At 43.8% G+C, this 23085-nt stretch overlaps 1 protein-coding gene across 1 annotated transcript in view; it reads left to right on the top strand.

Annotated features, from left to right (window-relative positions):
- RORB (RAR related orphan receptor B) overlaps positions 1-14513 on the top strand; it is a 192907-nt gene extending 178394 nt beyond the window's left edge. The window contains exon 10 of the mRNA XM_059142577.1: positions 6945-14513. Coding sequence (XP_058998560.1) covers positions 6945-7100 — 156 coding nt within the window. The 3' untranslated portion in view covers positions 7101-14513. The remainder of the gene's footprint in view (positions 1-6944) is intronic.
- Positions 14514-23085: the final 8572 nt, after the last annotated feature.

Raw genomic sequence — 23085 nt, 5'->3', positions numbered from 1 at the left:
ATCTGTTTATCTATTTGACAGAGAGAAATCACAAGTGGGCAGAGAGGCAGGCAGAGAGAGGAGGGAAGCAGGCTCCCCACTGAGCAGAGAGCCCAATGCGGGGCTCGATCCCAGGACCCTGAGATCATGACCTGAGCTGAAGGCAGAGGCTTTAACCCACTGAGCCACCCAGGTGCCCCAGATTTCATTCTTTTTGATGGTTGAGTAATATTCCTCTCTGTGTGTATATTTTTATACACATCTTTATCCATTCATCTGTCGATGGACAACTGGGCTCTTTCCATATTTTGACTATTGTGGACACTGCTGTTATAAACATTGAGGTGTATGTGTCCCTTTGAATCACTATGTTTGTGTCCTTTGGGTACAGCTGCTGGGTCATAGGGTAGTTCTATCTTTAACTTTTTGAGGCACCTCCCTACTGTTTTCCAGAGGCGCTGCACCAGCTTGCACTCCCACCATCAGTGTAGGAGGGCTCCCCTTTCTCTGCATCCTTGCCAACACCTGCTGTTTCCTGACTTGTTAATTTTAGCCAGGCGGCCAGTCACTCTAAGCCTTTGCTGCCTGTGAAGATGTCCCACCGTGTCCCTTCAGCCATAAGTATTACTCTAAAGTTGTACCATGTTAATGAAAACACGGAACTCAAGTCAGCTGTGAAAAGAGACTGTCCTAGACAAGAAAAATGGCTGCACCGTGTGGCGACAAATCTGTTTCTTTGAGGTTCATCTCCTCCTTAGCTCTGGAAGGTTCCAGCCTTCCCCAGGGAAACTGATGGGTTGAGCTGGGAGAAGTACAAGCCAACTGATACACTAACTTCTTCATTCCTAAGTCCGTTTTTAGCGTAACAGTAGCAAAACTGTCTCATCGACATAAGGAAGTTTCTTCTGTTATTAACAGAACCAAGCTACTAAATAGAGGCTTACAAAATGGAAGGCTTAGACGGCCCTATTGCACATGCTAATAAATTGAAATTTTACTGGAAAGAAACCAGCCTGGTCACTGTGACATTAATGGTGCTCTTTTGATACAGATTTAAAAGAAAAAAAAAAAAAAAAAAAAACTCACCATGTTGATTTTCTGATGGAGCCTGGAGAGCAGATACTGACCAAGGGATCCGTGGAAACGGCACAAGGTCATCTCCATTGATCTTCATTGCTTTCTCAATGAGGTCGAAATAGGCTATGTCCCGATTAGCAATGGAATGTTTAGTCTAAAGCCCGCTTTCTTGCAAGACCCTGGGTGTTATACTAGGATTCTCAGTAGGTGGCCTATGGGGCTGTGGAGTCCGTTTCATCTCGAAGAGCAGCTGTCCCGTGAGCGCTCCAGGAGCCCCTGACCAGGTGCTGAGCCTCCCCTTTCCTCCACTTGGCTAGGAATTGGTTTCCTACTTCAAACTTGCTCTGCTTTTCAAAAACAGAACACATGCTGAAGAGTTCTTAAAGGGTAAGTAGATAGACTGCTCCGAGAATGTTCACAGAGTTAACATAGCCACTGCCTCGATGAAGCTGGGCCCCTGGAGCCCCACTCCGGCTTCTCGGGCTTCCTCATAATGGTGTTTATGCTTTAAAGTCATCCAAGGAGAGGCAGAACTATAGAAAACAATTCAGCAGGTCCCCCACTTTTTTAAGTTCCAAGTCCATACCCAAGAAGCATAGCTTTATCCCGGGGCCATTTCCCACTTCAGCTCAGGTTTCTGGCAGAGCATAAGCTCTGTGCCAGATGCGAGGGGGAGACGGTGGTCCCATATGGACTCAGCCAGTTTCCTTGCAGAGTTACTGTGAAAGACGAGATTATTTTCGTTCATTTTAGCTGCTCCAAGTCTGCTGGCATACGCTGCATGTCCACCACCCAGAAATTCCAAGGGTTCTCCATCAGACTAACGGTCTGTAAGTAAGAAGAGAGGTCTTGGGGTGCCTGGGTGGCTCAGTCAGTTAAGCATCTGCCTTCGGCTCAGGTCATGATCCCAGAGTACTGGGATGGAGCCCCACATCAGGCTCCCTGCTCAGTGGGAAGTCTGCTTCTCCCTCTCTCTCCCTGGCTTATTTTCTCTCTCTCTCTAATAAATTTAAAAAGAGAAAGAGAGACCTTGATGTCACTCCTCATGCCTCAAGTCAGAAGTCGATGTCATCATTAGAACTCTTTGGTAACAAGTAAAAGGAACCAATTCACACTAGCATAAGCAAAAAGAAAAAAGAATGGAGAGAGATCTCCTGGAACCTAAGGATGAAAATGCAGCCACCATTCAGGAAGGCACTAGAACAAGGAATCAAGACACCTTCCTAATTCTCCATCTCACGTTTCTCTCTCTTAAGGCATCTCCTTAATTCTTCTCCCTCCCTGAATACCAGCCAACCCTGCTTCCCCGGTCCCTGTGGTGAAATTCGGCTAGCGTGTAGCTTCTCCAACTACATTCTTCAAGTGCAGTTTCTACTAGATTTAAAAAGTAACCTGCCGGCTCTCAGTCCAGTCTCGGCTTCCAGCCCCGGCTGAATCCATGTGCACTCCCCCTGTACCCAGTGGTTCAGCGTGGATGCCAAGGATGGGGTCAGGGGTCGGGGGTCGGGGGCTCACAAGCAGACAGATATCTCAAGTTCATTCAGTATTACAATTCTAACCTAAGTGTCCGAGTTTAGCCAGACAAACCCCTGAAAAAGAAAAGTGAACAGGCATGCAAACTAGGTGTATTTGGCCTCACTTGATGTGCTGGGCTTTTATCAGTGCTTCTGAAGTTTCCTCCACTTCGGTCAAACCGTTGCTGGCTTCCTGCTTCAGGCTAGAGGGCATCTGGATGGCCTGGAAGCCTCTGTGAACGAGATCACTCGTCTTACCCTCTGCGTGTTCCATTTTTCCACATCAAACGTACTCGTTACAGAATTGTGGATTTTCTCATAAAACCACCTTCTGGAAAGAAGCGTTGGATTATTAGCTCTTCTCCAACAGCTGCTTTTTCTTCTCGTAGACCCCTGTAGGTATAAGCTAAAGCTTCCTTCTTATAAGAAATGCTTGTCATAAGAGAGACATGAATGTAAAAATGCCTTTTTCTGGACCCTCTGTCTACTGCTAGGGGGATTATTTAAACATGAAGAAATTTCATGATGGTTTGAAATCGACTACCCCCTCCATCTCCAAGTGCTTCTGGATCACTTCCCCAGCTGTTTAAAAAGTTGTTGAGCCATTAACTGCCGCTGAGGCTGCTCTGAGCTCCCTTTGAAATGGGGGCCCCCCAGCTGCAGTACATAATATTAACGAGCAGTAAGTGACTGCCTGCCGCTGCCTCCACCAGGCCCTTCTGGGCTCTGACTAGCGCTGCCGCTGCCTCTGCAACCCCTCCTGGCCCTTCGTGCCTCCCAGCAGATGGATGCCCATCAGCATTTCTGTTCCCACTGCCTGCGTGGCTCTAAATCAGCCTCCAAGTGCACACGGTTAGGGAAGCTTCTTGCCTGCCTTGGTGCCCTTTGCTCGCGCGGCCCCAGTGTTCTTCACCAAAAGCAGTTCTCAGCATCTGATCCATCGCACGGATGAGCAGCAGGGACAGGATCCAAATCCCATAAAAGAGGGAAGAAGTAGGTCCTGAATCAGATGTTCCTTAAACCCCAGTTTGCAATGGGAAAGAAGCAAGGGTCCATATTCACTCTCTCTAAACCAAACACGTAATTAAGTATTCCCAAGGCAAATAAGCAACTATAGAAGGGTTGTCCTCTTACGCATTTAATGATAAGTAAATGCATGAGAGGACATTTCTTCCCCTTCCCAAAAGGAGCAAAAAAAAAAAAAAAAAAAAAGCTTTAAGAATTGTAGTGTGTATAAGATTCTACTTTATAAATCACAGTTTCCTAAATGAGCAGGTTACTTTAATTGCTATAAGAAAATGAAAATATGATTTTGTTTTTTCATTTCAACAAAAGGAAGTGGCTGATTTCCGCAACATTAACACATGACCCAATTTCCAGTGCTTGGTTAAGAGTTAAGTTGGGGTCTTGCCCCCTGGGTGGTTGGGTTGGACAAGCGTGGCCTTGACTCTTCCTCTCTTTGAAGGAAGCATTATATGGGAATGGAAGCATAACACCTAACACCCGTATCGCCACCATGTGTCAGGCACTGCTCTTGACAGCTTGTGTCAACGCAGTTAATTAACCCTCACACAACCCTCGGAGGGAGGGGCCATCTGTCGAATAACGAAGCTGAGAAGTTAAGTGACTTGCCCAAGATCACACAGCTATAAATAGCAGGTGCAGAATTCAGACCCAGGCAGTAGAGATTTAAAACCCATAGGTTTAGTTTTGTTGTTGTTGTTGTTGTTTTACAAATCACTAGGCGGATCCTATCTATGGTGCATTTGTGTCCCATAGGGAACTAGGAATTCTATTTCTTGCCCCCCACTACACTACCAGAGCTAAGCAGATGGAACGTCTCCTCTCTGAGGATGATCAGTTCTGTCTCTGTCTCCTGAAAAGGAGCTAACCTTTCACCTAGCTCCCAGGACTGTTTCAGAGAAGGTACCGAATTTACTTTGCAACTTGTAAATGCAAAAAATTTGAACCTCCACGGCCGCAGTCCATCAGCCTCCCGAAGGATGTTTTCTCCAACATGGAGGCTGATAGGCCACCTAGACTTACGGACACAGACTCCTTAAGGGTAGATCCCAGGAATCTGGATTTCTAGGAAGCGCCCCGGTGATTGTTACGCAGAGGAGAGGTTGACAGGCATTACGGATCGCAGCTGGAATTTTTCGGAGCTCCGCGGTAGCATCCGCTCAGCTGCAGGTGATCACAGAAAGCCTTCAGAGCCTTTCCGAGTTCAGTCGCTCTTTCAGGGAGGCGGTAATGTGTAAGAAGTGCTCCAACTTGCTGTAGCCTCCATCCTTGTGAACCAGCTGGTTGAGAGAGCTTGGATAATTTCCCAAGGGACTTCAGGGAAGTGGACCCTGGTATACCTTTTACCTATGAAAATGTAGAAGAGACATTGTTTTCCATCCTGGACCCAAAGTGACTCTTTCAGGATGGGACTCTGATCATCTCTTTTGCTGAAAACCCTTCCAAAGAGCCTTAACATCAACTTGTATCTACTGGCCACGCCCATCCCTCCCGCTCTTCCGTCAGACGTGCTCACTCACCGCTCCGTTCTTCCTGTGCACCAAGTACCACGGCATCATTTCACGTGGCCCCGGGGCAAATCCTGTACCCCAGCATCTGATCGGCTCCCACTTTCCCTTCAGAGCTCAGCTTAAGTGGCGCTTTCTCAAGGAAGCCTTAAAGAGAACATTCTGTTCTCTAGCACTTCTAGCCCATTTCTGCATGGCACCCACCATGGTTTTCCAGTTTGCTTTTGACGGCGGGATGCCGTTATTCACATCCGTCTTCGCAAGCAGGCGATAAGCAAGAGTCATACTGTCTTGCGCACTTTAGTGTCTAGCAGAGTGCCTGCTGCAAGTTCCAGTAACATCCTGTAGGAAAGAAGGTCTTGATTCTCAGTTTAAAATTTAACATGCATTCTATAAACAAAGATGTCACATTTTTCATTTCTACCCCTGTCATTAAACATCCATGGAAATGGAATGTCTGAACCCCAACCTTCTTTGTGTGTTCTAGATCCCTTTAATGAAAGTGTCAACAGCTCTCATCCTGATGCTATTTTTGAATTGCTCATAGTGTGGTTATACAGTCATTAGTTGTTAAAGGGAAACTTAATGAAAGCAAAGTTTATGATTTTGAAGAGCCACAAAGTAACTAATTATCTATTTTCTCTTTTACTTCAAAGTCTGAGATGGTTTCTTACTATTGAGTAGGATAGGGAGCACATGAACCGAACTGGTGATCCGACGGGTTTTATTTAATTTTATTTTATCATTACTTTCAAGTGTACCTTTGGTCAGCTCTATGAACTATCAGGCTTATCTTTTATGAAACACATCTTATTCCAACAGTGATTTGATCATGATGACGTTTGGTTTTAAACTAATTTTGACATGAGATGATAAATTCTAGGAGTCCCCACATTACAAATCTGTTAAAAGCTAGAATTGTTCATCTCTTAAGACCTATGTAGCATTTCACAAACTGTGGACATTTTAAATTATTATAAAACCCTGTTTTCTGGGTATTGGAACTAAAAAAAAAAAAAAATCACATCCCACATGATACATATATGTCAAAATCTAGCAATTATAAGTGGCTGTTTCCCCATGAGTTTTTTTAAATGCCTCCCTGAAGAAGCTAGTGCCAGTGACCTCCCAGGTTCTCTCCTGATGAAACAGAGTCTCATTTTATGCATTAGAGTGGAAAAGAACGAGAAAGATTCAGGCAGGCTAGTGAGCAAAGCAGCCCCGAGGATTATGGATCACGCCTCATACAGTTTAGATCACACCTTCCTCTCATGGTCTCCTTCCAAAAACCTCACAGTCATATCAGAAAAATCTGTGGGAAACGATAGATAATATTAGCTAACCATGGCATTTCGTGCCTACACTATTCTCACCACTTTATATGAATTACCTCCGTCCACACAACAAGCCAAGGAACTAGGAACTGTGAGTAAGCCCACTTTACACACGAGAAAACCAAGACAGAGTGTATCCCAGCCACACGGCCATTTAGCTATTTTGGAACCAGGATTCTGACTCAGTCGGCCTGGTGCAAAGCACCCACTCCTTCCCATCAAAATCGACTACCTCCCAAACACAGTTTTATTTAAAAGCAGTGAAATCAGGAAGCTTGGCCCTGCTTGCGTGCTTTCTCTTTCCCCTCTGGAGGCTGGGGGTGGGAGGCACGTTTTGTTTTGTTTTGTCAGAAAGGAGAAGCTGAAAGTGAGCCTGCTCTCTTCCCAAACGTCTTTTCCCAAAGCCATTGCCTTCATCGGAGGCCAGGAAGGACACTGATTCAGAAGACAGAGCACTAATGAGCTTCCTTCCCGCTTTGTCCCTTCCCCCGCCTCTCCCCGCTCTGCAGTTAATAGCCAAGATCCCCACCATCACGGCGGTCTGCAACTTGCACGGGGAGAAGCTGCAGGTATTCAAACAATCACATCCAGACATAGTGAACACCCTCTTTCCTCCATTATACAAGGAGCTCTTTAATCCTGACTGTGCCACCGTCTGCAAATGAAGGCGACCAGAGGACTGTCTCCTAGTCACGGAATGCATCACCATTAAGACAAAAGCAATGTGTTCATGAAGACTTAAGAAAAATGTCTACTGCAACATTAGGAATGTCCTGCACTTAATAGAATTATTTTTCACCGCTACAGTTTGAAGAATGTAAATATGCACCTGAGTGGGGCTCTTTTATTTGTTTGTTTGTTTTTGAAATGACCATAAATATACAACTAGAGGACACTGGGTGTTATTTTTTTTTTTTTATTCGGGTATGTTTTGGGAGACAACTGTTTATAGAATTTTATTGTAGATATATACGAGAACAGAGCGGTACTTTACATGATTACTTTTCCTGTTAATTGTTCAAATATAATTTAAGAAAACTCCACTGAATAGGCTTACCTATTTCTATGTTTTTAGATAGTTGATGCATGTGAAAATTTGTAGCTGTCTTGAAAAGCACTGTGCAGGTACGTAATAAGTATATAATATCCGAGAATATTATATATGATTATTACTTACACCTGCACGTGCACTGTGGCTTAAAACACCATACCCACTAGTGAAGAAGGTTCAATCAGGCTCTCTCTTCTTATTTCCCTTCTGTGTTACCTTTATGTTAGACAATCAGGATTTTGTTTTCCCAGCCAGACTTTTCAGCTGTCGTCTACAGCAGGATGGTCCCGATTCAGAGATAAGTCTGTGAAGGAACAAACGTAACACCCAGCCTCTGAGTAAGAACTCTAGCTCTCTCAGTGACATCCAAGCCTTGTCAGGATGGTAAATATTGGGGTGGGGGGGAGTATTTGGAGCCATTTTCCTGTTTTTAAGAATTAGGCCACAGATAATATTGTGGAGTCCAGAACATTTTTTAACCAAACAATCACTGTTTCCTATTTTTCACCAGCACACACAAAACACTTTTGTTTTTTCTTTGGATTTTAGGCTGGGAAAGAAACTGATTTTGGTTTCGTTTCTCTTCAGCAGAGAAACGCAGTCTGTAGGTTTGATCACCAGCAATTTTTTCTAATAAAATTAGAGTCACGGCAGAAATCAGAAGCCAGGGTCCAGATGCCATTTCATGTCAACATGTCCTCTCTAACCTGTTCTGTTTTGGTTTGGGTTTTTTGGGGCGGTTTGGGTTTTTTTTGTTTTTTTGTTTTTTGGTGTGGTGGGTTTTTTTTTGTTTGTTTGTTTTGTTTTTTGGTTTTGGCAAAGAAGAGGTAAGAAAGAGCACCTACAAAGTAAAGAAGTAGTTCTTTAGATGCATTCCCTTTGCCAAGTTTGTTAGAAAAAGCAGCAATAAAGGGGAAGGCAGGATTTTATATGTCCTTCTAGTGTGGGGCCTCTAATTTCTCAACTCCAAAATGCTACACTGTATGCACAGAGCAAGAACTCGACAGATAAGGAAAACACATCTGAGTTATTCTGTACAACTAATACACCCCAAAGCCAAAACTATTTCCCATGTGGTTTGAAATCGCATCATCCATCTAGCCTGGGCTTACTTTTTTTTTTTTTTTTTTTTTTTTTTTAAGCAACTTGCAAAGCACAGAGTGCAAAAGGCAAGACAAAGCTTAGTGAATTCAGACTTCCTAGGACAAGCCTCCCCTCTCCACCTGCTCTCCAGCCGAGTGCCAGGAAAGCATAAACCCCAAGCAGCTTGTTCGGCTTGGGCTCTGGAGGCCGGATGTCTTGGGTCTTAGTGGATCCAAAACAAGAGTTCTTAAAAATGAAGCTAGAACCGGGCTTTGTGTAGAAGACAATGACGCACCATCTCCCGGAAGCGTAGCCCAGCTGCAGCTCTCGAGGCCCCGCCCTCTCCTCCTCGGCAAACGCACCCGCACGCATGCGCGCACACTTGCTTTGAAAAGTTTCCATCAGTGGAAACTTTGATTTCCTTTTCATCTCCAACGCTCTCCTAAAGTGACACGGTCTTGAGAGCCATCTGCGCGATGCCACCGCACCCCTCCTTGATGATCAGACGGTAGTGCTAGTCTTTTCTTCTAGAAAACAGAGCCTTTTCCCACCTCATGATTGATGAATTCCAAACCAATGGGGAAAAACAAAAAGGCTTTAAAATAATGACTCTCTTTCTCAACTACTGTTATATTCAATTAATTTAACTACATTGAACCAAATTACCTTCCGTGTCTAAGAAGACAGCTGCGCACTGCGTGTTATGCTGCTGCAGGGACTTGGTTGTTTCTGGTGTAAATGTCACTCCTGCTAGCTCTTTGTATAAAGAATTAATTCCAAGAGTCATATTTCCTTCTAATGGAAAGATTACTTTACTGATTGCTAGGAAAACAGGGTAATGGAAGGCGCTCAATTAAGCCAAGCCGTTTCCAAATGCAATGTATGTTTTATGATTGGCTTGTGATAGGCAACGCTTAATGTGTCTACTTGGTGTTTCCCTTTGAGCTTTGAACTTATGTCAGACTTTGCTTTCATCGTTCTGTTGGCCTCGTGTTTTCCGTTGTTGGCCTGTAATTCCTGCTCCGTTGCAAAGGGAATCATTTGTTTCCTTCGGTCTACCTTTGAGGATTTAAATTGGCTCAATTGATGAAGTGGCTGAGAATTTTTTCCTCCCTCGTCCCATGGGCGATGTAGGAAAAGGATGATTTCCCACATGTGCCTCAGGAGGTACCAGATTTGAATTTGTTTGTCATTTCTACCAGTGCGAGCATTTCACTGGGAGGGCAGGAACCTTTTGAAGTGAGGGCACAGGAAACAGCTAGCGACGGAACAAGAACAAAACAGTGGCAACCAGTACATGCTCAGGCCACTTCAGCTCAGAAGAGAGATTTCCCTTTTGCGCCCCAGTTGCCAAATCTGTCCCTGAAAAGAGAACCAGGTCATATCTTCGGTGGCGACATACGCCTTTCCAAGCTGCCTTTTGAACATCTCCTATGACCACATCTCAAGGTATTTTGAAATTTGGTTGAGAACAACTTTGTGTACCACACGCGATTTTTGTCCCTTCCCTGCGAAGACGCGCAGGGGCTCCCACCACCTTCATGATACAAGGCACACCGGACCAGAGAACCCACCGTCTGTACTCTTCCCTTCATGCTTCGTAAATGACAATCTGCTCGATGCAGATGTTGCACTGTACCCACTCAGGGATGTTTCATTAAAAAAAAAAAATACATCAAGGGGGGGAATAAAACAGGAAAATGACAACAAAATGTAAACGGCATAAATTAGATATGCCAATAAGAGAACCTCTCTGACAAGGCTTTCAGAACAGTAAGCAGTACCTTCGTGTCGTTAACTGTGTGGACTTGATGGAAAGTTGCACACGAATAAGGACAACTCGGTCTCATTTTCTAAAATCTGCTAAGAGCCAAATAATCGAGCTGCCCTATTAACAGGAATATGTGTCTCCCGAGCAAACCCAAGCTTCCTACACAGGTCCTGAGCGGGGAGAATACAGAAATCTAAGTGGGGTTAGCGGACTCTGCCAGGGGAGGTAAAGCTGTGTGAATTCAAATTCTGGCGTATCTGTGATCTGAAAGAGGAAATGCAAATTTTGGAGGGAATATAGGAGAAGAAAGAATACCAGATCTGGCTTAGTCCACCACACTTGGATGTCCACAACTTGGGTCATCTTAGTATCCCTAATTCTGTGCCCCACCCCCACCCCGCTCCAGAGAATGAAAGCTGAGGGTAGAGATGTACTATGTACTCTACACACATACCCCTTCTGATTTCCCTCAGTTGAAAACTGTCTTCAGAGCTCTGGAATAAAGGACCACTGTGTAGGTATAAACAGAATATAGTGGTCTCTAGGGTAATGGGACTTCTTGGGGAGAATCTGTGACACCTTAAATCACAGGGAACTCTGGACGTTAGTAGCAAGAGGTGCCAGGGACAAACCAGTACATTTCCTATCGCAGCTGCCTTGTTCAACACCTAAATTCATGGCAGTCAAGCTAAACTTTTCGTAGAAAACCCACACACATGGCTAGTCCACTCACACACTCCGCAATCCCAAGTGTACCAGGCTTGAATGCAAAAGTGACTCTTCCGTCCCAAGGACAACCTAAAACGTAACCAGCTTTTTTTCGAAAACATCAGAAAGATGCAAATGATGTCAGTTTTGCTGCATTTGCTTTGTTCTGTGTATTACAGAAGGAAAAATTCCACCGCTATTGGAAATTAGAAGAAATAACTTTTTCCTGACTCTCTTTTCTCTGTAAACATTTGCTTCCAATGAAGTTGCCACAGTTGGCAGCAAATTCAGGCAAGGAGGCCTGTGCCTGACAGAGCCGCCATTCAAGAGAACAGCAAGAGCTGGAAAGTTTGCATCTGTAGTGAACCTTTGCACAGAGTCCCCTGGACCAGGAAGACCAGAAGCACACCATCTGCTTTAGATGAAGTGGTATTTGATTTTTTTTGTTTCTGGCTGCCGATAGAACCACAGCCTGGTATGGAAAACCACGTGGGTCATTAGACGGGAGCTGACAACCTATTTTGGCGGGGGGGGGAGGCGGGGACAGGTCTCAGGACCCAGAGGTACATGTTCATTTGAAGCAAGGGTTAAAAATTCAGAAGCCTAAAAGGGCCAGGGAGTTGATGCCAATGAGCGAAAGCAGTCCAGCCGCCAGCTGGCAAGGAAGTGCCCCATCTGAAAGGGGACATCCGATGGCCGGCTAAAGCCCAAGTGCCGCTAATGCTTCTGAATCTTACAATATCTCTCTGGTTGGAAGGGATGTCAGTTGACTCAGAGCTGAGGACAGACCAAACAAATACACCTCCGAGCAGAAGAGGGTCCACTTTGTAACCTCTGATTTAAAGCAAAATTGAATCTCGGGGCCTGTTTCCTGGAGTAAGTCTGGCCAGACAGGACTCCGCATGAGAGGGGCGGGGGTGCGGAGCTCAGTGGGGTTTCCACATCTGACTGTCACTCCCAGCAAGAGTTCAGCTGGAAAAACAAAAGTAGTCGAAAAGTGCAAGTGATCCCATTTAACTATGGCTCATAAGGGACATCTCTGTCTCGCCCAAACCCCTAGCTTCCTAGAGCCAGGTGGCTCCATCTCTCACCACTTTTTTTCTGAACATCAAACGCATGATTTTTCCACTTTTCAGTCTTGATGTGTCTCTTCTGATGTGTGGCTTCGATATCTGTGGCACGTTTTTACTTTCCCTTAGTTGTGTCTGCAGAATGTATTCGTGGTCATGATCACGCAGTCCCCCGTGTTCTGAAGTGCAGGACCCGGGATTCCTATGCAGCAGGTGGAGGTCGTCTGTTTGTGCACTTTTTGCCTAAGCTGCTGAAAATCCTCCAAAGTCCATTGCCCATAGTAATCTTTGCCTCCTGCATGACCGTAAGCTTGACCTCTAGTGGATCAGAAAAAGCAGCTCAGTGATTGTTCTCATGGCCAAAACTAAAGCACAAGGGGACCGGCATTGAATAGACCCAGTTGAGGCAGGCGCAGGGTGTCCACACCCCAGCTGGGCAGCATGACCCTTCTCTTGAACCCTACTCTTGTGGCAGTGGCCGGTGGAGGGCATCTGCATGGCTCTGTCACAACCACAAGCAGACACACGTTAGGTATGTCTGAAAAGCTACAGATCGCACATCCAAGCACAGTACTGTCTGCTTCATCTGAGGAACACACACACACACACACACACGAGTGCAAACCACACCCACAGAAAACTGAGTACGTATTGTAGAAATGTAGAGGAAAAATAAAAATATTTTTTCAAATGTAATTACTTTTAATATATGCTTGTGGAAGGTCTAATACAATGTATGCTGTCTCTGTAATTTTTGCTGTAAATAACTGGAGACAGTGAATACACTGATTTTTCTATGTCTCTGTTTAAGCTTAAGACTTTGTAACAATTTTTTTAGAGGGGGGAAAACCAACAAAGAGCAAATATGTACTTGCTTCCTTTCTGCGTGTTATGCGTGTTATGTACTTCTCAGAAACTGGTTGTTAACAGTTTAAGCATCTTAACGGGTCATTGGTGTTAAGTGTATGCTTCTTTTTGTAATACAGCTGAGAAAGGGACAGGGCTGTCCATTAAATCTGCTCCAAAGAATTTGTATTGAAGATTGGCCCAAGACCTGCAAACGCTATCAGAACTAGACAATGTGAGGAAAGAAAGTTTAAAAAAAAAAAAAGAAAAAAGAAAAAGAAAAGAAAAAAGAAAAAAAAAAGAAGTTGCCTGAGTAAGTCATCTTTCCTTGTAGCAAGTGGCTTTGTCCAAATCCTTTCTGCATGGACTAGCTTAAGGAACACAAACTCTGCTTTCTGATGAACAAAATATTTTTGTACACATTGATTTCTTATGAATAACCTGAGGTCAGATCACTCATTCGCTGAAGCCATAACTGACCTTCACCAAATAAATGTTGCAAAGAACCTGGGGGAGTGTTGGGGAGACACCGAGAGGGAGGAAGATCGAAGGTGTCCTGAGCTATAACCACACAGGCAGGAGCAAGTCCGATGAACCTGATGCTTTTCCTGCATCCCAAATAGGACTTTAAAAGGCTAGTATTTTATGATGATCGATTTATAATAAAAAAAAGATATTTAGATTTAAATGAGACTTTCCAATATTTTTTAAGTCCCTGACAATGCTTCCCTGCTTTTAGGATTGAGAGAAATGATTTTCATCTACTTCCAACATTCAGAGATTTGATTTTTATGTTAGCTCCAGCCTACAAGTGTAAAGTGAAGAACAACTCCAGGTCCTCCAGTGGTTGGAACCATGGGCTGCCAGGGGCGTGGGGTGGGGGTGAGGGGTGGCGCTCAGCTGCGCCTACCAACCAGGGTTGCACCTGGAGGGGCAGCCATGAAGTGCAGTTGATACGTCTTATTAGCATGCACAAATGTCGGTGACGCACAAAGGCTGCATTGCCAGACACATGTAAAATAAAAGCATTCACTCTAAGATGCATAATAGTGATACCTTTTTAAAAGAATAATGCCTCCAATAGTCACGATTGATTTTTCTGGAGCTTAATCACATTATTACCATGTATTATTATTAGCCTATAGAGGCAAAAAGCAAACTGCAAATAAACCCCATGACATCTAGTTTTAAAATCTACAGTTTTTCTGATCTCTCTCTCCTTGTTTAATATATAAGCCCTAATTTCTGTGTACGTGAGTAAAACTGCAGCCTGAGTCATTTAGGAAGTAAGCATTGAGTTGTTTTTATTATTATTATTATTATTATTATTATAAATATACTAGAATAAAACAGCACTCCCTAACAATTAAAAAAAAGTTTTATATTACTTTAGAATGTAATAGGTTTTTGTCCTTATTTTATGTCCTGTAAATTATTAGTTGAATACTGTTAGCATTCCCAGATAATGCACACATGATTTCTGAATGTTTTCTGTAAATGACAATCAATGTTTATGAAGTTCCCTCCTTTAATGCTGAACAAAATTAAAAGAAGAAAAAGAAAAAAGTCTTGCCTAATCGTTTTCTTTCCCTGGACAGGAAACAAGGAAGGGATGAAGGAGCTAGCCAGATTTGCCTTTGTAAACATTTTCCCAGGGGCTCTTACCTAGAGAATTGCCCTTTTCCAGGATCTAATGGATAACTCTTTTCCAGAAATTTCTGTGTCTTCATGAACCTGGCCTGGGTTAGAAGTGCTCATTGAGAAAAGACGCACCTTCACTGCAGCCCAACAACTCACTGAGTTGCAATTAAACTAGGAACAGAAGCTCTCAAAGATGGTGGCTCTCCTTTTCTAGAACTTTCATAAAAGGAGACCGCAGCCAGCGGAGCCATAAGCAACACTTCTGCAAACATGTTGTTGGAATAAGACGCAGCAGGTCTGCAGAGAGATGTGACAATCCCTACATCTCATGAAAGCTTTCAGATAATTAATAATTGATGATTAAGTCTCTAGGTCTTACTGTTTTTTCTTTAATCAAGCAGCACCAAGGTGCTCCACCCCAAAATCAATGCCTACCAACACAGGAATACTCTTTTGAGTTTTATGTGAAGATGTAGTAGAAAGTCACTGAGGATCATCACAGACTCAGAGAGATGCTGGAAAAGGGCAATTCTAAGAGAGGCTGGTGATTTTTTGCATGCTGGGAGGTCCTTGCAGGTTGGCGTCCCTAGAGCTAAAATGCTCTACTAGGAGTCCAAAGCAAGATTTAACAGGCTTTAAAACTAAAAGCACTGGTCCACACAACAAGATGAGCCTCACAAAGCCTTATGTAAAGTTCCTCCCAACTTCAGTCTTTGGAGCCAGTGGTGACCACTGCAGTGTGTTTCAAACTTCCTGTTCCAGACATCCAGATCCCATGTGGCCCTGATCAGAGAGCACAGAAACAGAGAACTGCCACCATCTTTCTGTCAGAGCACCATTTGCATCCCATGCTTTCTAATCAGCTGCTCAAATGACTGGTCAGAGTCAGCAAATCTATGATCTCAAGTTATCCTGGGCTCGTGTCATTGGTCACCAACAACTGATCACAAAACCCTTGACTAAAATTATCTAATTTTTTTTTCCAGAAGCTTAGTGTGTTTCCTGAAACACACTTTTAATAAAATGAAACCACTTTTAAACTCTGGTTGGAGCACAGAAGATGACAGTTATTAACCTTTGATAGCATTATCAAAAATCATGAATGAAGCCACTTTTATGCCCAAAGCATTGTTCCATTCCTAGATCCTCTTCCCTAAGAGTAAGAACTGGCAGCATGTTCCCATAATCACACCAAGCTAATGTGCATGAAACATTTCAGATATCAAAAAGTACCCAGTGTTTGGCCCCACACTGCACGTGCTCCCTGACCCAATTAGAGAAAAGGGAGAAGTGAAGTAAACCTCCTAATGCTATCTTGGTGGAGGAGGGAAGTGCCTCATAGGACCAAGCCTATGTGCTATACAAGTTTTCTCTCACTGTTGCCTGAACTTGAACTTGTGAAGTTCAACTGGTTGAATAAATATTACTGTAAAATAAGACACTATAAAATTCTTTATAGCTATGTCTCACAGATCTTTAAACCTCCCAAGTTCATGAAGCAGGGCATGGCGTTGTATAAGTATTCTGTAAATGTGTCAACTACAATATTGAGATCCAGTCTCCTTTTGTAATTTGAGCTTCCCAACTAGCTGCTGTCATTCCACTGGTTTTACCCTGGACCCTCGTGAAGAGGCACCAGATCTAGACCATCCTTTTTTACCATAGCAGTGAGGGGGGAAATGGATACCCCCTGGAAAAGGCACGGGAAGAACACTCTTTCTCTTCTCTGCTCGAAAGATTTAGCCAAAAGCAATGAGAGAAGGAGCCTGAGTGGCTGTTAGTGGTTAAACATCACTTTCTAGATTTTCACAGAAGACTCAGCCAGGCAGGAAACAAAAAACAGTGATATCAGGGAGCTCAATTTGTAAAACAAATTGGACATAAAAGTCTGGTCTTGACATATCCCTCTCCAATTCCCCCAGACTGGTCTGATCAAGTCCCAACGTCTCAGTCAAAAGAGAGAGAATCTGGAGAACTGATCACTCCTTGTGCTATTTCACTGCTCTAATAAGAAATTTTAGAGATGTTACTGCTTTCTAAGAGATGGAAGTTACTATAGTTGTACTCATGCTCTCCTGATGCAACAGTCAAAATGGGGAGCCTTGTGTCATCATATGGGTCGCCTTCATCGCTGGATACTTTGCATGTGGCCAGAGGATGAGGCAAGCAAGAAAGAACATGCAAGATTCGAGTAGGTGTGGACAGGGTAGGGTACCCACCTTCCACCAGTCGGAAGTAACCCCATGATGCCACATAACAGCAAAGGTGATGGGAATTGTATGGTCCACGTGTGCGCCCACGGAGAAAAGACACCAGGTTTTGGAAACACTTAGCAGTCCTGACACAAATGTGGAAACTCCAAGAAAGTCTATAATTTCCTATCCAATACGGTAACAAGCATTCATCCAACAAATAATTACTTCCGCTACATGCCAGGCACTGTTCACAGAAATCCAAATCATGAAATATGACAGCTATAGACTCTGCTCTTATGGTCCAAGAAAGGTGGATATACAAGAGGTCAAAGGCAAAGATAAGTTTTATTACCACCACTACACTAACTACAAAAAATATTAGATGTTCCTACACATGATCATTTATTCTCTATTTAACTCTACTCTTTGAACTCGTTATCACTCATCATTCACCCATCATTGCTTATTCTGCTTTAAAAAAATTTTAATTTTTTAAAACAATTAAAAAATTTTAAGTGTTAATTATTAAATGTTATTTATAATTATTAAATTTATATTTATATATAATATATATGTGATATTATATAAATATAAAATATATTAAAAATATAACATTATTTTTTTTTTAAAGATTTTATTTATTCATTTGACAGACTGAGATCACAACTAGGCAGAGAGGCAGGCAGAGAGAGAGGAGGAAGCAGGCTCCCCGCTGAGCAGAGAGCCTGATGTGGGGCTCCATCCCAGGATCCTGGGATCATGACCTGAGCCGAAGGCAGAGGCTTTAACCCACTGAGCCACCCAGGCACCCCAAAATATAACATTATTATTGAATGTTAATTATAATTAATTTCTTAATAGACAAAATCTTCCTCCACTTCTTTTACGCCAGTTCTAGCTGGTTCGGCTGGCTCATTGAGACTAAGCAGAGCAAGTGCGTGTCCAAACCTCTTCGTCCTGTCAACACCGTAAACAAAATCTATCTTGCGCTCCTGACTCCCAGTCTCCCTCTTCACAAACTCAAAATTCTCAGTGATCCCAAACATCTCTGACCACGTATTCTGCTCACAGAGACCAGTAGAGTTCATTTGAAGAACCTCTTCAGAACGACCAGCAACACAGATCGGTGACATGAGGGGCGATTAGGGATCCTGTCTCTATCACCCATATCGGTCGTCTGCATTTAGGACGTGGCTTTCTACAGACATGTGTGTTTTTTAAACGTGGGTTTTGTTACCCTTCAAGTACAACGAGGCCGACAGATCAGGAGGTGATTCCCACTGAGAGGAGTTTGCTGTGAACAGTTTCCAAGCGAGTGGGGGCACTCGTGCCACACCACGCAAGGCCACGTGGGGAAGCACCAGGTTGGTCGGGAGGCAGGAGGAGTGAGGGAGAAACCCAGGAAAGCACTTTTCTTGTGGTTTCCATGGTAAGGAAGGAACTGATGAGGCAAGGTAAGCAGGTTTAGGGTTGGCTAATTTGGGTAATTGGATTTGGATAATCTTAGTGGGCTCTGGGATTTAGGAAGTGTCTCCAGTCCTTCTCCATACCTGGCCCTGGAGTGGCTGGGTGGGCGGACAGTACTAGAGCAGAGAGTGAGAGCTCAATCAAGAACAGAAGAGGTTGGGACAGGGACTCTGCAGTGGTCACTATGCATTTGCAAGAGGTCACTAAGGGGCTTCATTTACTGTCCTAAGAACTGGTAGCCCAGGGTGGGGGGTGTCTTTAGTCTTTGCAGGGTCAGCAAGGCCCCGAATGCATCTTAATAAAAAGACATGCTTAATATAAATTGATTTGTGCATATTGACCCACAAGGGAAAATACTGGATCCCAAATCTTATAGGTGAAGAACAGAACAATTTCTGTCTTTTGTGGAAAGACATTTTTTGAGATAATCATCTGTGTTTTTCCATTTTCCCTCCTCTGGGTTCAGACTCACATCTTAGCTCTTGGTAATTCCTTCCTTCAAGGATTTTTACAGGGTCAAAAGCTGAGTCCCAGGCTCCTGAGTCCCTGTCCCAGCAAAGATTTTTTCTGTCTCACAAAGAGCACCAGAGAAGAGAATGTTCATTTTCAAGGTTTAGATCATGAAGAAATATGCAGTGATTAAGCTGACTGGAACACAGACACTTCATCCCAGTTTCTAGGCACGACAGAGACCTCCCCTGGGAGGGGGACACCGTGAGTCATTCATTCAGCTCTTACTTACTAAGCACCTGCTATGACCAGACAGCCTGTCAATCATGACAGTAGCAGTCTGCTAGAGCTCCTGTGAGAAAGTGCCTCCCCAAAACTGGGTGGTTTAATGACAGAAATGTATTGTCTCCCTGTTCTGGGGGCTAGAAATCCAAGATCAACATGTTGGCAGGATGGGTTCCCTCCGAGGGCTGTGGGTAAGAATCTGTTCTGTGCCTCTCACCTAACCTTTCATGTTTTCTGGAAATCTTTGGTGTTTCTCCCTTATAGAAACACCATCCCGATTTCAGTGTGTGTATCTGTATCCAGATTTCTCCCTTTTAAAAGCCATATTGGATTAGGGCCCACCCTGATGAGCTTTACTGCTATAAAGTCCCTCTCTCTAAATAAGATCACATTCTGAGGAAGGAGGGGGTTAAGACACCAACCTGTCTTTTTCTTAAGGGACACAATTCAGCTAATAAAAACTGGGGAAAAAGTAATGAACAAACAGACACGTTTCTTCTGCTCATATAGTGTACATTCCAGTGATCTTTGTAAGTTCCCGGCCGCAGTTGGGGCAACTGGGTGGCTCAGTGGATTAAAGTCTCTGACTTCAGCTCGGGTCATGATCCCAGAGTCCTGGGATCGAGCCCCGCATCGGGCTCTCTGCTTGGCAGGGAGCCTGCTTCCTCCTCTCTCTCTCTGCCTGCCTCTTTGCTTACTTGTGATCTCTGTCTGTCAGATAAATAAATAAAATCTTTAAAAAAATAAAATAAAATAAATAAATAAATAATAAGGGTTTTTCTCAAATGTCTATATGAACCAACAATACACACACCACACAACTTGTTCATAATGCAAAGGAAAGTGGTCAAAGCAGCATTAGAAAAATAATGGGGCAGAGATAAATTTGTCTAAAGAATGCTACAGGAGGTATTTAAGAGGTAGGTGAATGAAGTGGGAATGTGGAGATTCAAATACGGCCACCCAATGCCAAACCTGCCACCATCCCTCCACGCATTTTTCCCAGAGAACAAATGACCCACTTCTCATTTCAAATGTGAACTGAGAATTAATACTTTCCCACAGCGACCTAAGAATGTTTAACCAGGACGGGGGAGAATGGCATTAACAATCCCTCTACAGCTCCACGGGGCCGTAGACGGGATCTGCCACGTGGCAGGGAGGCTGTACCGGAGCTGGGATCCATGCGGGTTCCACTTCTTATCACCTAGAATGTGCTCCCCACTTCCTGCTCGGCACTCTGCGTCTTCACCGCCCCTTACAAACCTAAAGCCCTGAAGTTTTCTAACACACTTGGGTAAAATGCCATCTTACTGACTAAGGATTGGGGTGCGGAAGCGGGGAAAGCAAAGTCAGGAAAGACTTGGCCAAAATAAACAGTAACTCTCATGACCCTCCGTCTGCAGAAACTTTCCGTCCACAAGCCCCAAGTCCACCTCACTGGTCAGGGAATCCTGGTTCGTGTAGCCTGGAAACTCCCTGTGCACATACTAGACAAGATAGAAACATGACACGCGTGGAAACTGCTGCTTTTATTTGTATGTTTTCTGCTTAAAGCCATTGAGCTCTAAGATGTCTCTAGTCTTAGGAGGAAAACTCAGAAAAATATTGGTTATTAAAAGAATACTCCTCTGCAGAAAATCCCTTGATGTACATCTTAATTCTACATCATCCTGCTCAAAACAAAACACACACAAATACACATACACACACACACACACACACACACACACACACACACACACACACACACACACCTTCATCTTTATTGATTTTTTAAATTAAAACTATTCCAGGCTTGTAAGGGGGAAGGGGCTTTAAGTTTTCTCTAAATTCTCCTTTCCAAAACACCATCCTCCTGCCCTCCAGAAATTAAGAATTAAATTCCTGAACGTAATGTTACAGGAATATGTGGAGACTCAGCCCTCAGATGGTTAAATGGCATCGTGCTATGGGAAATACTCATCTAATTTTAGAATTTAAGTCTCTTATCCAGACAGATTCAAGGTAGCAGTCAGGTTGCTCTTTCTAGTTCATGTTATGGAGAGGACACCCAGGAGTGATCTAGAAGGTTCCACCTCAAGTCCAGCTTTTACCTTACTCAGCCTTCCCATTCACGCCATGAGAACAAATGCCTGTCCAACTGCCCTTAGTGGACTGCGCAGTGAAATATTCTTTAAAAATAAACTCTTCAGGGGCACCTGGGTGGCTCAGTGGGTTAAAGCCTCTGCTTTTGGCTCAGGTCATGGTCCCAGCATCCTGGGATCGAGCCCTGCATCGGGCTCTCTGCTCAGCAGGGAGCCTGCTTCCCTTCCTCTCTCTGCCTGCCTCTCTGCCTACTTGTGATCTGTCAAATAAGTAAATAAAATCTTAAAAAAAAAATAAAATAAACTCTTCAGTGAAAGAGGCCAGATATTTGCTCAAAATGACCAATAGACAGTTTGGTCAGTCTATTACAGGGTCAAAAGCTGAGTCCCAGGGCCAAAAGCTGAGTGCCCCTGTAAAAACTCGTGTTTTTCACAGACATGGTATTAGCTATTTTGCTGCTAGTCCCCAGAGGTCAGGGATAAGAACTGCCGAAAGGCAAGGCACTGTGATCAAATGTTAAAAAGAAAAAACAAACAAACAAAAAACCCCAAAAAACAAAAAACCAACAATCTGAACAATACAATAAGCAGACTGAAAGAAAGCCAAGCTCAGGCCCCACATCCTGAAGGCATGTCTGTTTCCCTCATCCATTCAACAAACACTGAGCGCTTGCTATGTACTAAGCATTACACGCCACACCGCAAGGATAAAAGACAGCACAGTCCCTGGCCTCAAGGTTTTCACAGTGTAGCAGAGCCGCCAGAAGGGCAAACAAAAGCAGCCGTACATTTCAAAACAGGTATTTACAGAGAGGATTCTGATCACCGTGAAGGAGTCAGCTCTATGTGGAAATAGCTGCAGGAGGAAATGGGAGGTCTAGAGAAACAGTGCTGCTGGAACGGAGCCCTGAGGGGTGACAAGGTGTTTATCAGAAGGAGGAGCTTTTCTGGCTGGGGAAGAGGCCGGAGCAAACAGAAGGCGAGAAGTCTAGAACACGGAGCCCTGTGGCTGCATTCAGAGTGTCACCCCCGCCGTGTTTTGCTCGGGTTGACACTTCATTAGTAAAATCTGTATAAAACTGGACTCTCCAGATGCTTTCGCAAAAAAAAATAGAAGATCTAGCAACATTGTGCCCATATCCTCAGCTGGAAAAACTGTCGCTTTTAGACAAGACATGTTTTCTCTAGTTTAGCTCTTTCACGCCTTTCCTGCCCTGCCTGGCTCCTTAGACAAGTGAGTTCCCGGCGAGCAATGATGGAAGATCAGTGGAGAAAAGTCAAAAGTAGGCCGGTTACAGAGGCTCTGGAATGCCTACCTGAGCAGCTTATTTTTAGCTCAGTGTTTCTGTGACGCTGCCTCACAGAACTGGTCACCCACAAGCTGGATCAAATAGCTGATCTGTTTCTCCTTATAATTTTTTTTTTTCAATATTGGGACTGGTTGCCACTCTTCTATGTTGGTCTATTAGGAAAAAATGTCTGTTACTTATAACCACAAATTCCTGCTCAGGGAGGCAGTTTCTATTAAAAAGAAAACCCTCAAGAGAACGGAGTTTTTGGAGGATACAGAGGTCCCAAGGCTCTCCGAGACAAAGGTAGGACACGAGGAAAGAGTGGGGGAAAAACACCAAGAAAGAAGTCAGTGAGACCATGAAGCTTGGGCATCAGTGGGACAAAGGATCAATAAGAAACTCTCTGTGGCAAAATGTCCCAAAGGGTTTTTAAAGCAGGGATGGTAAATGTATGGTTTCAGGTTAGTTGCTGCTCAATGAACAATGTGGGACACACATATCCCACCCCCTCCCATTGATGTGGCTTCTGATTTTCAGTAATGTCAACCTCAAAATGCTTCTGTGGCCTTGAGGACTTAGCTATCCAGATACTCACAGACGTCATCAGAAGAAGTTTAGACTTCTTTAATTAGGTATTAGACAGACACATGGAATTGGCATGCTTTAAGCTAGATCTCAGAAAGGAAAAGCTCTGGCCAATACTA

Source organism: Mustela lutreola, chromosome 12 (assembly GCF_030435805.1).
Source record: "Mustela lutreola isolate mMusLut2 chromosome 12, mMusLut2.pri, whole genome shotgun sequence".
NCBI classification, from domain to species: Eukaryota; Metazoa; Chordata; class Mammalia; order Carnivora; family Mustelidae; genus Mustela; species Mustela lutreola.
Note: the sequence above shows the minus strand (reverse complement) of the source record. Positions and strands in the feature narration are given on the sequence as shown.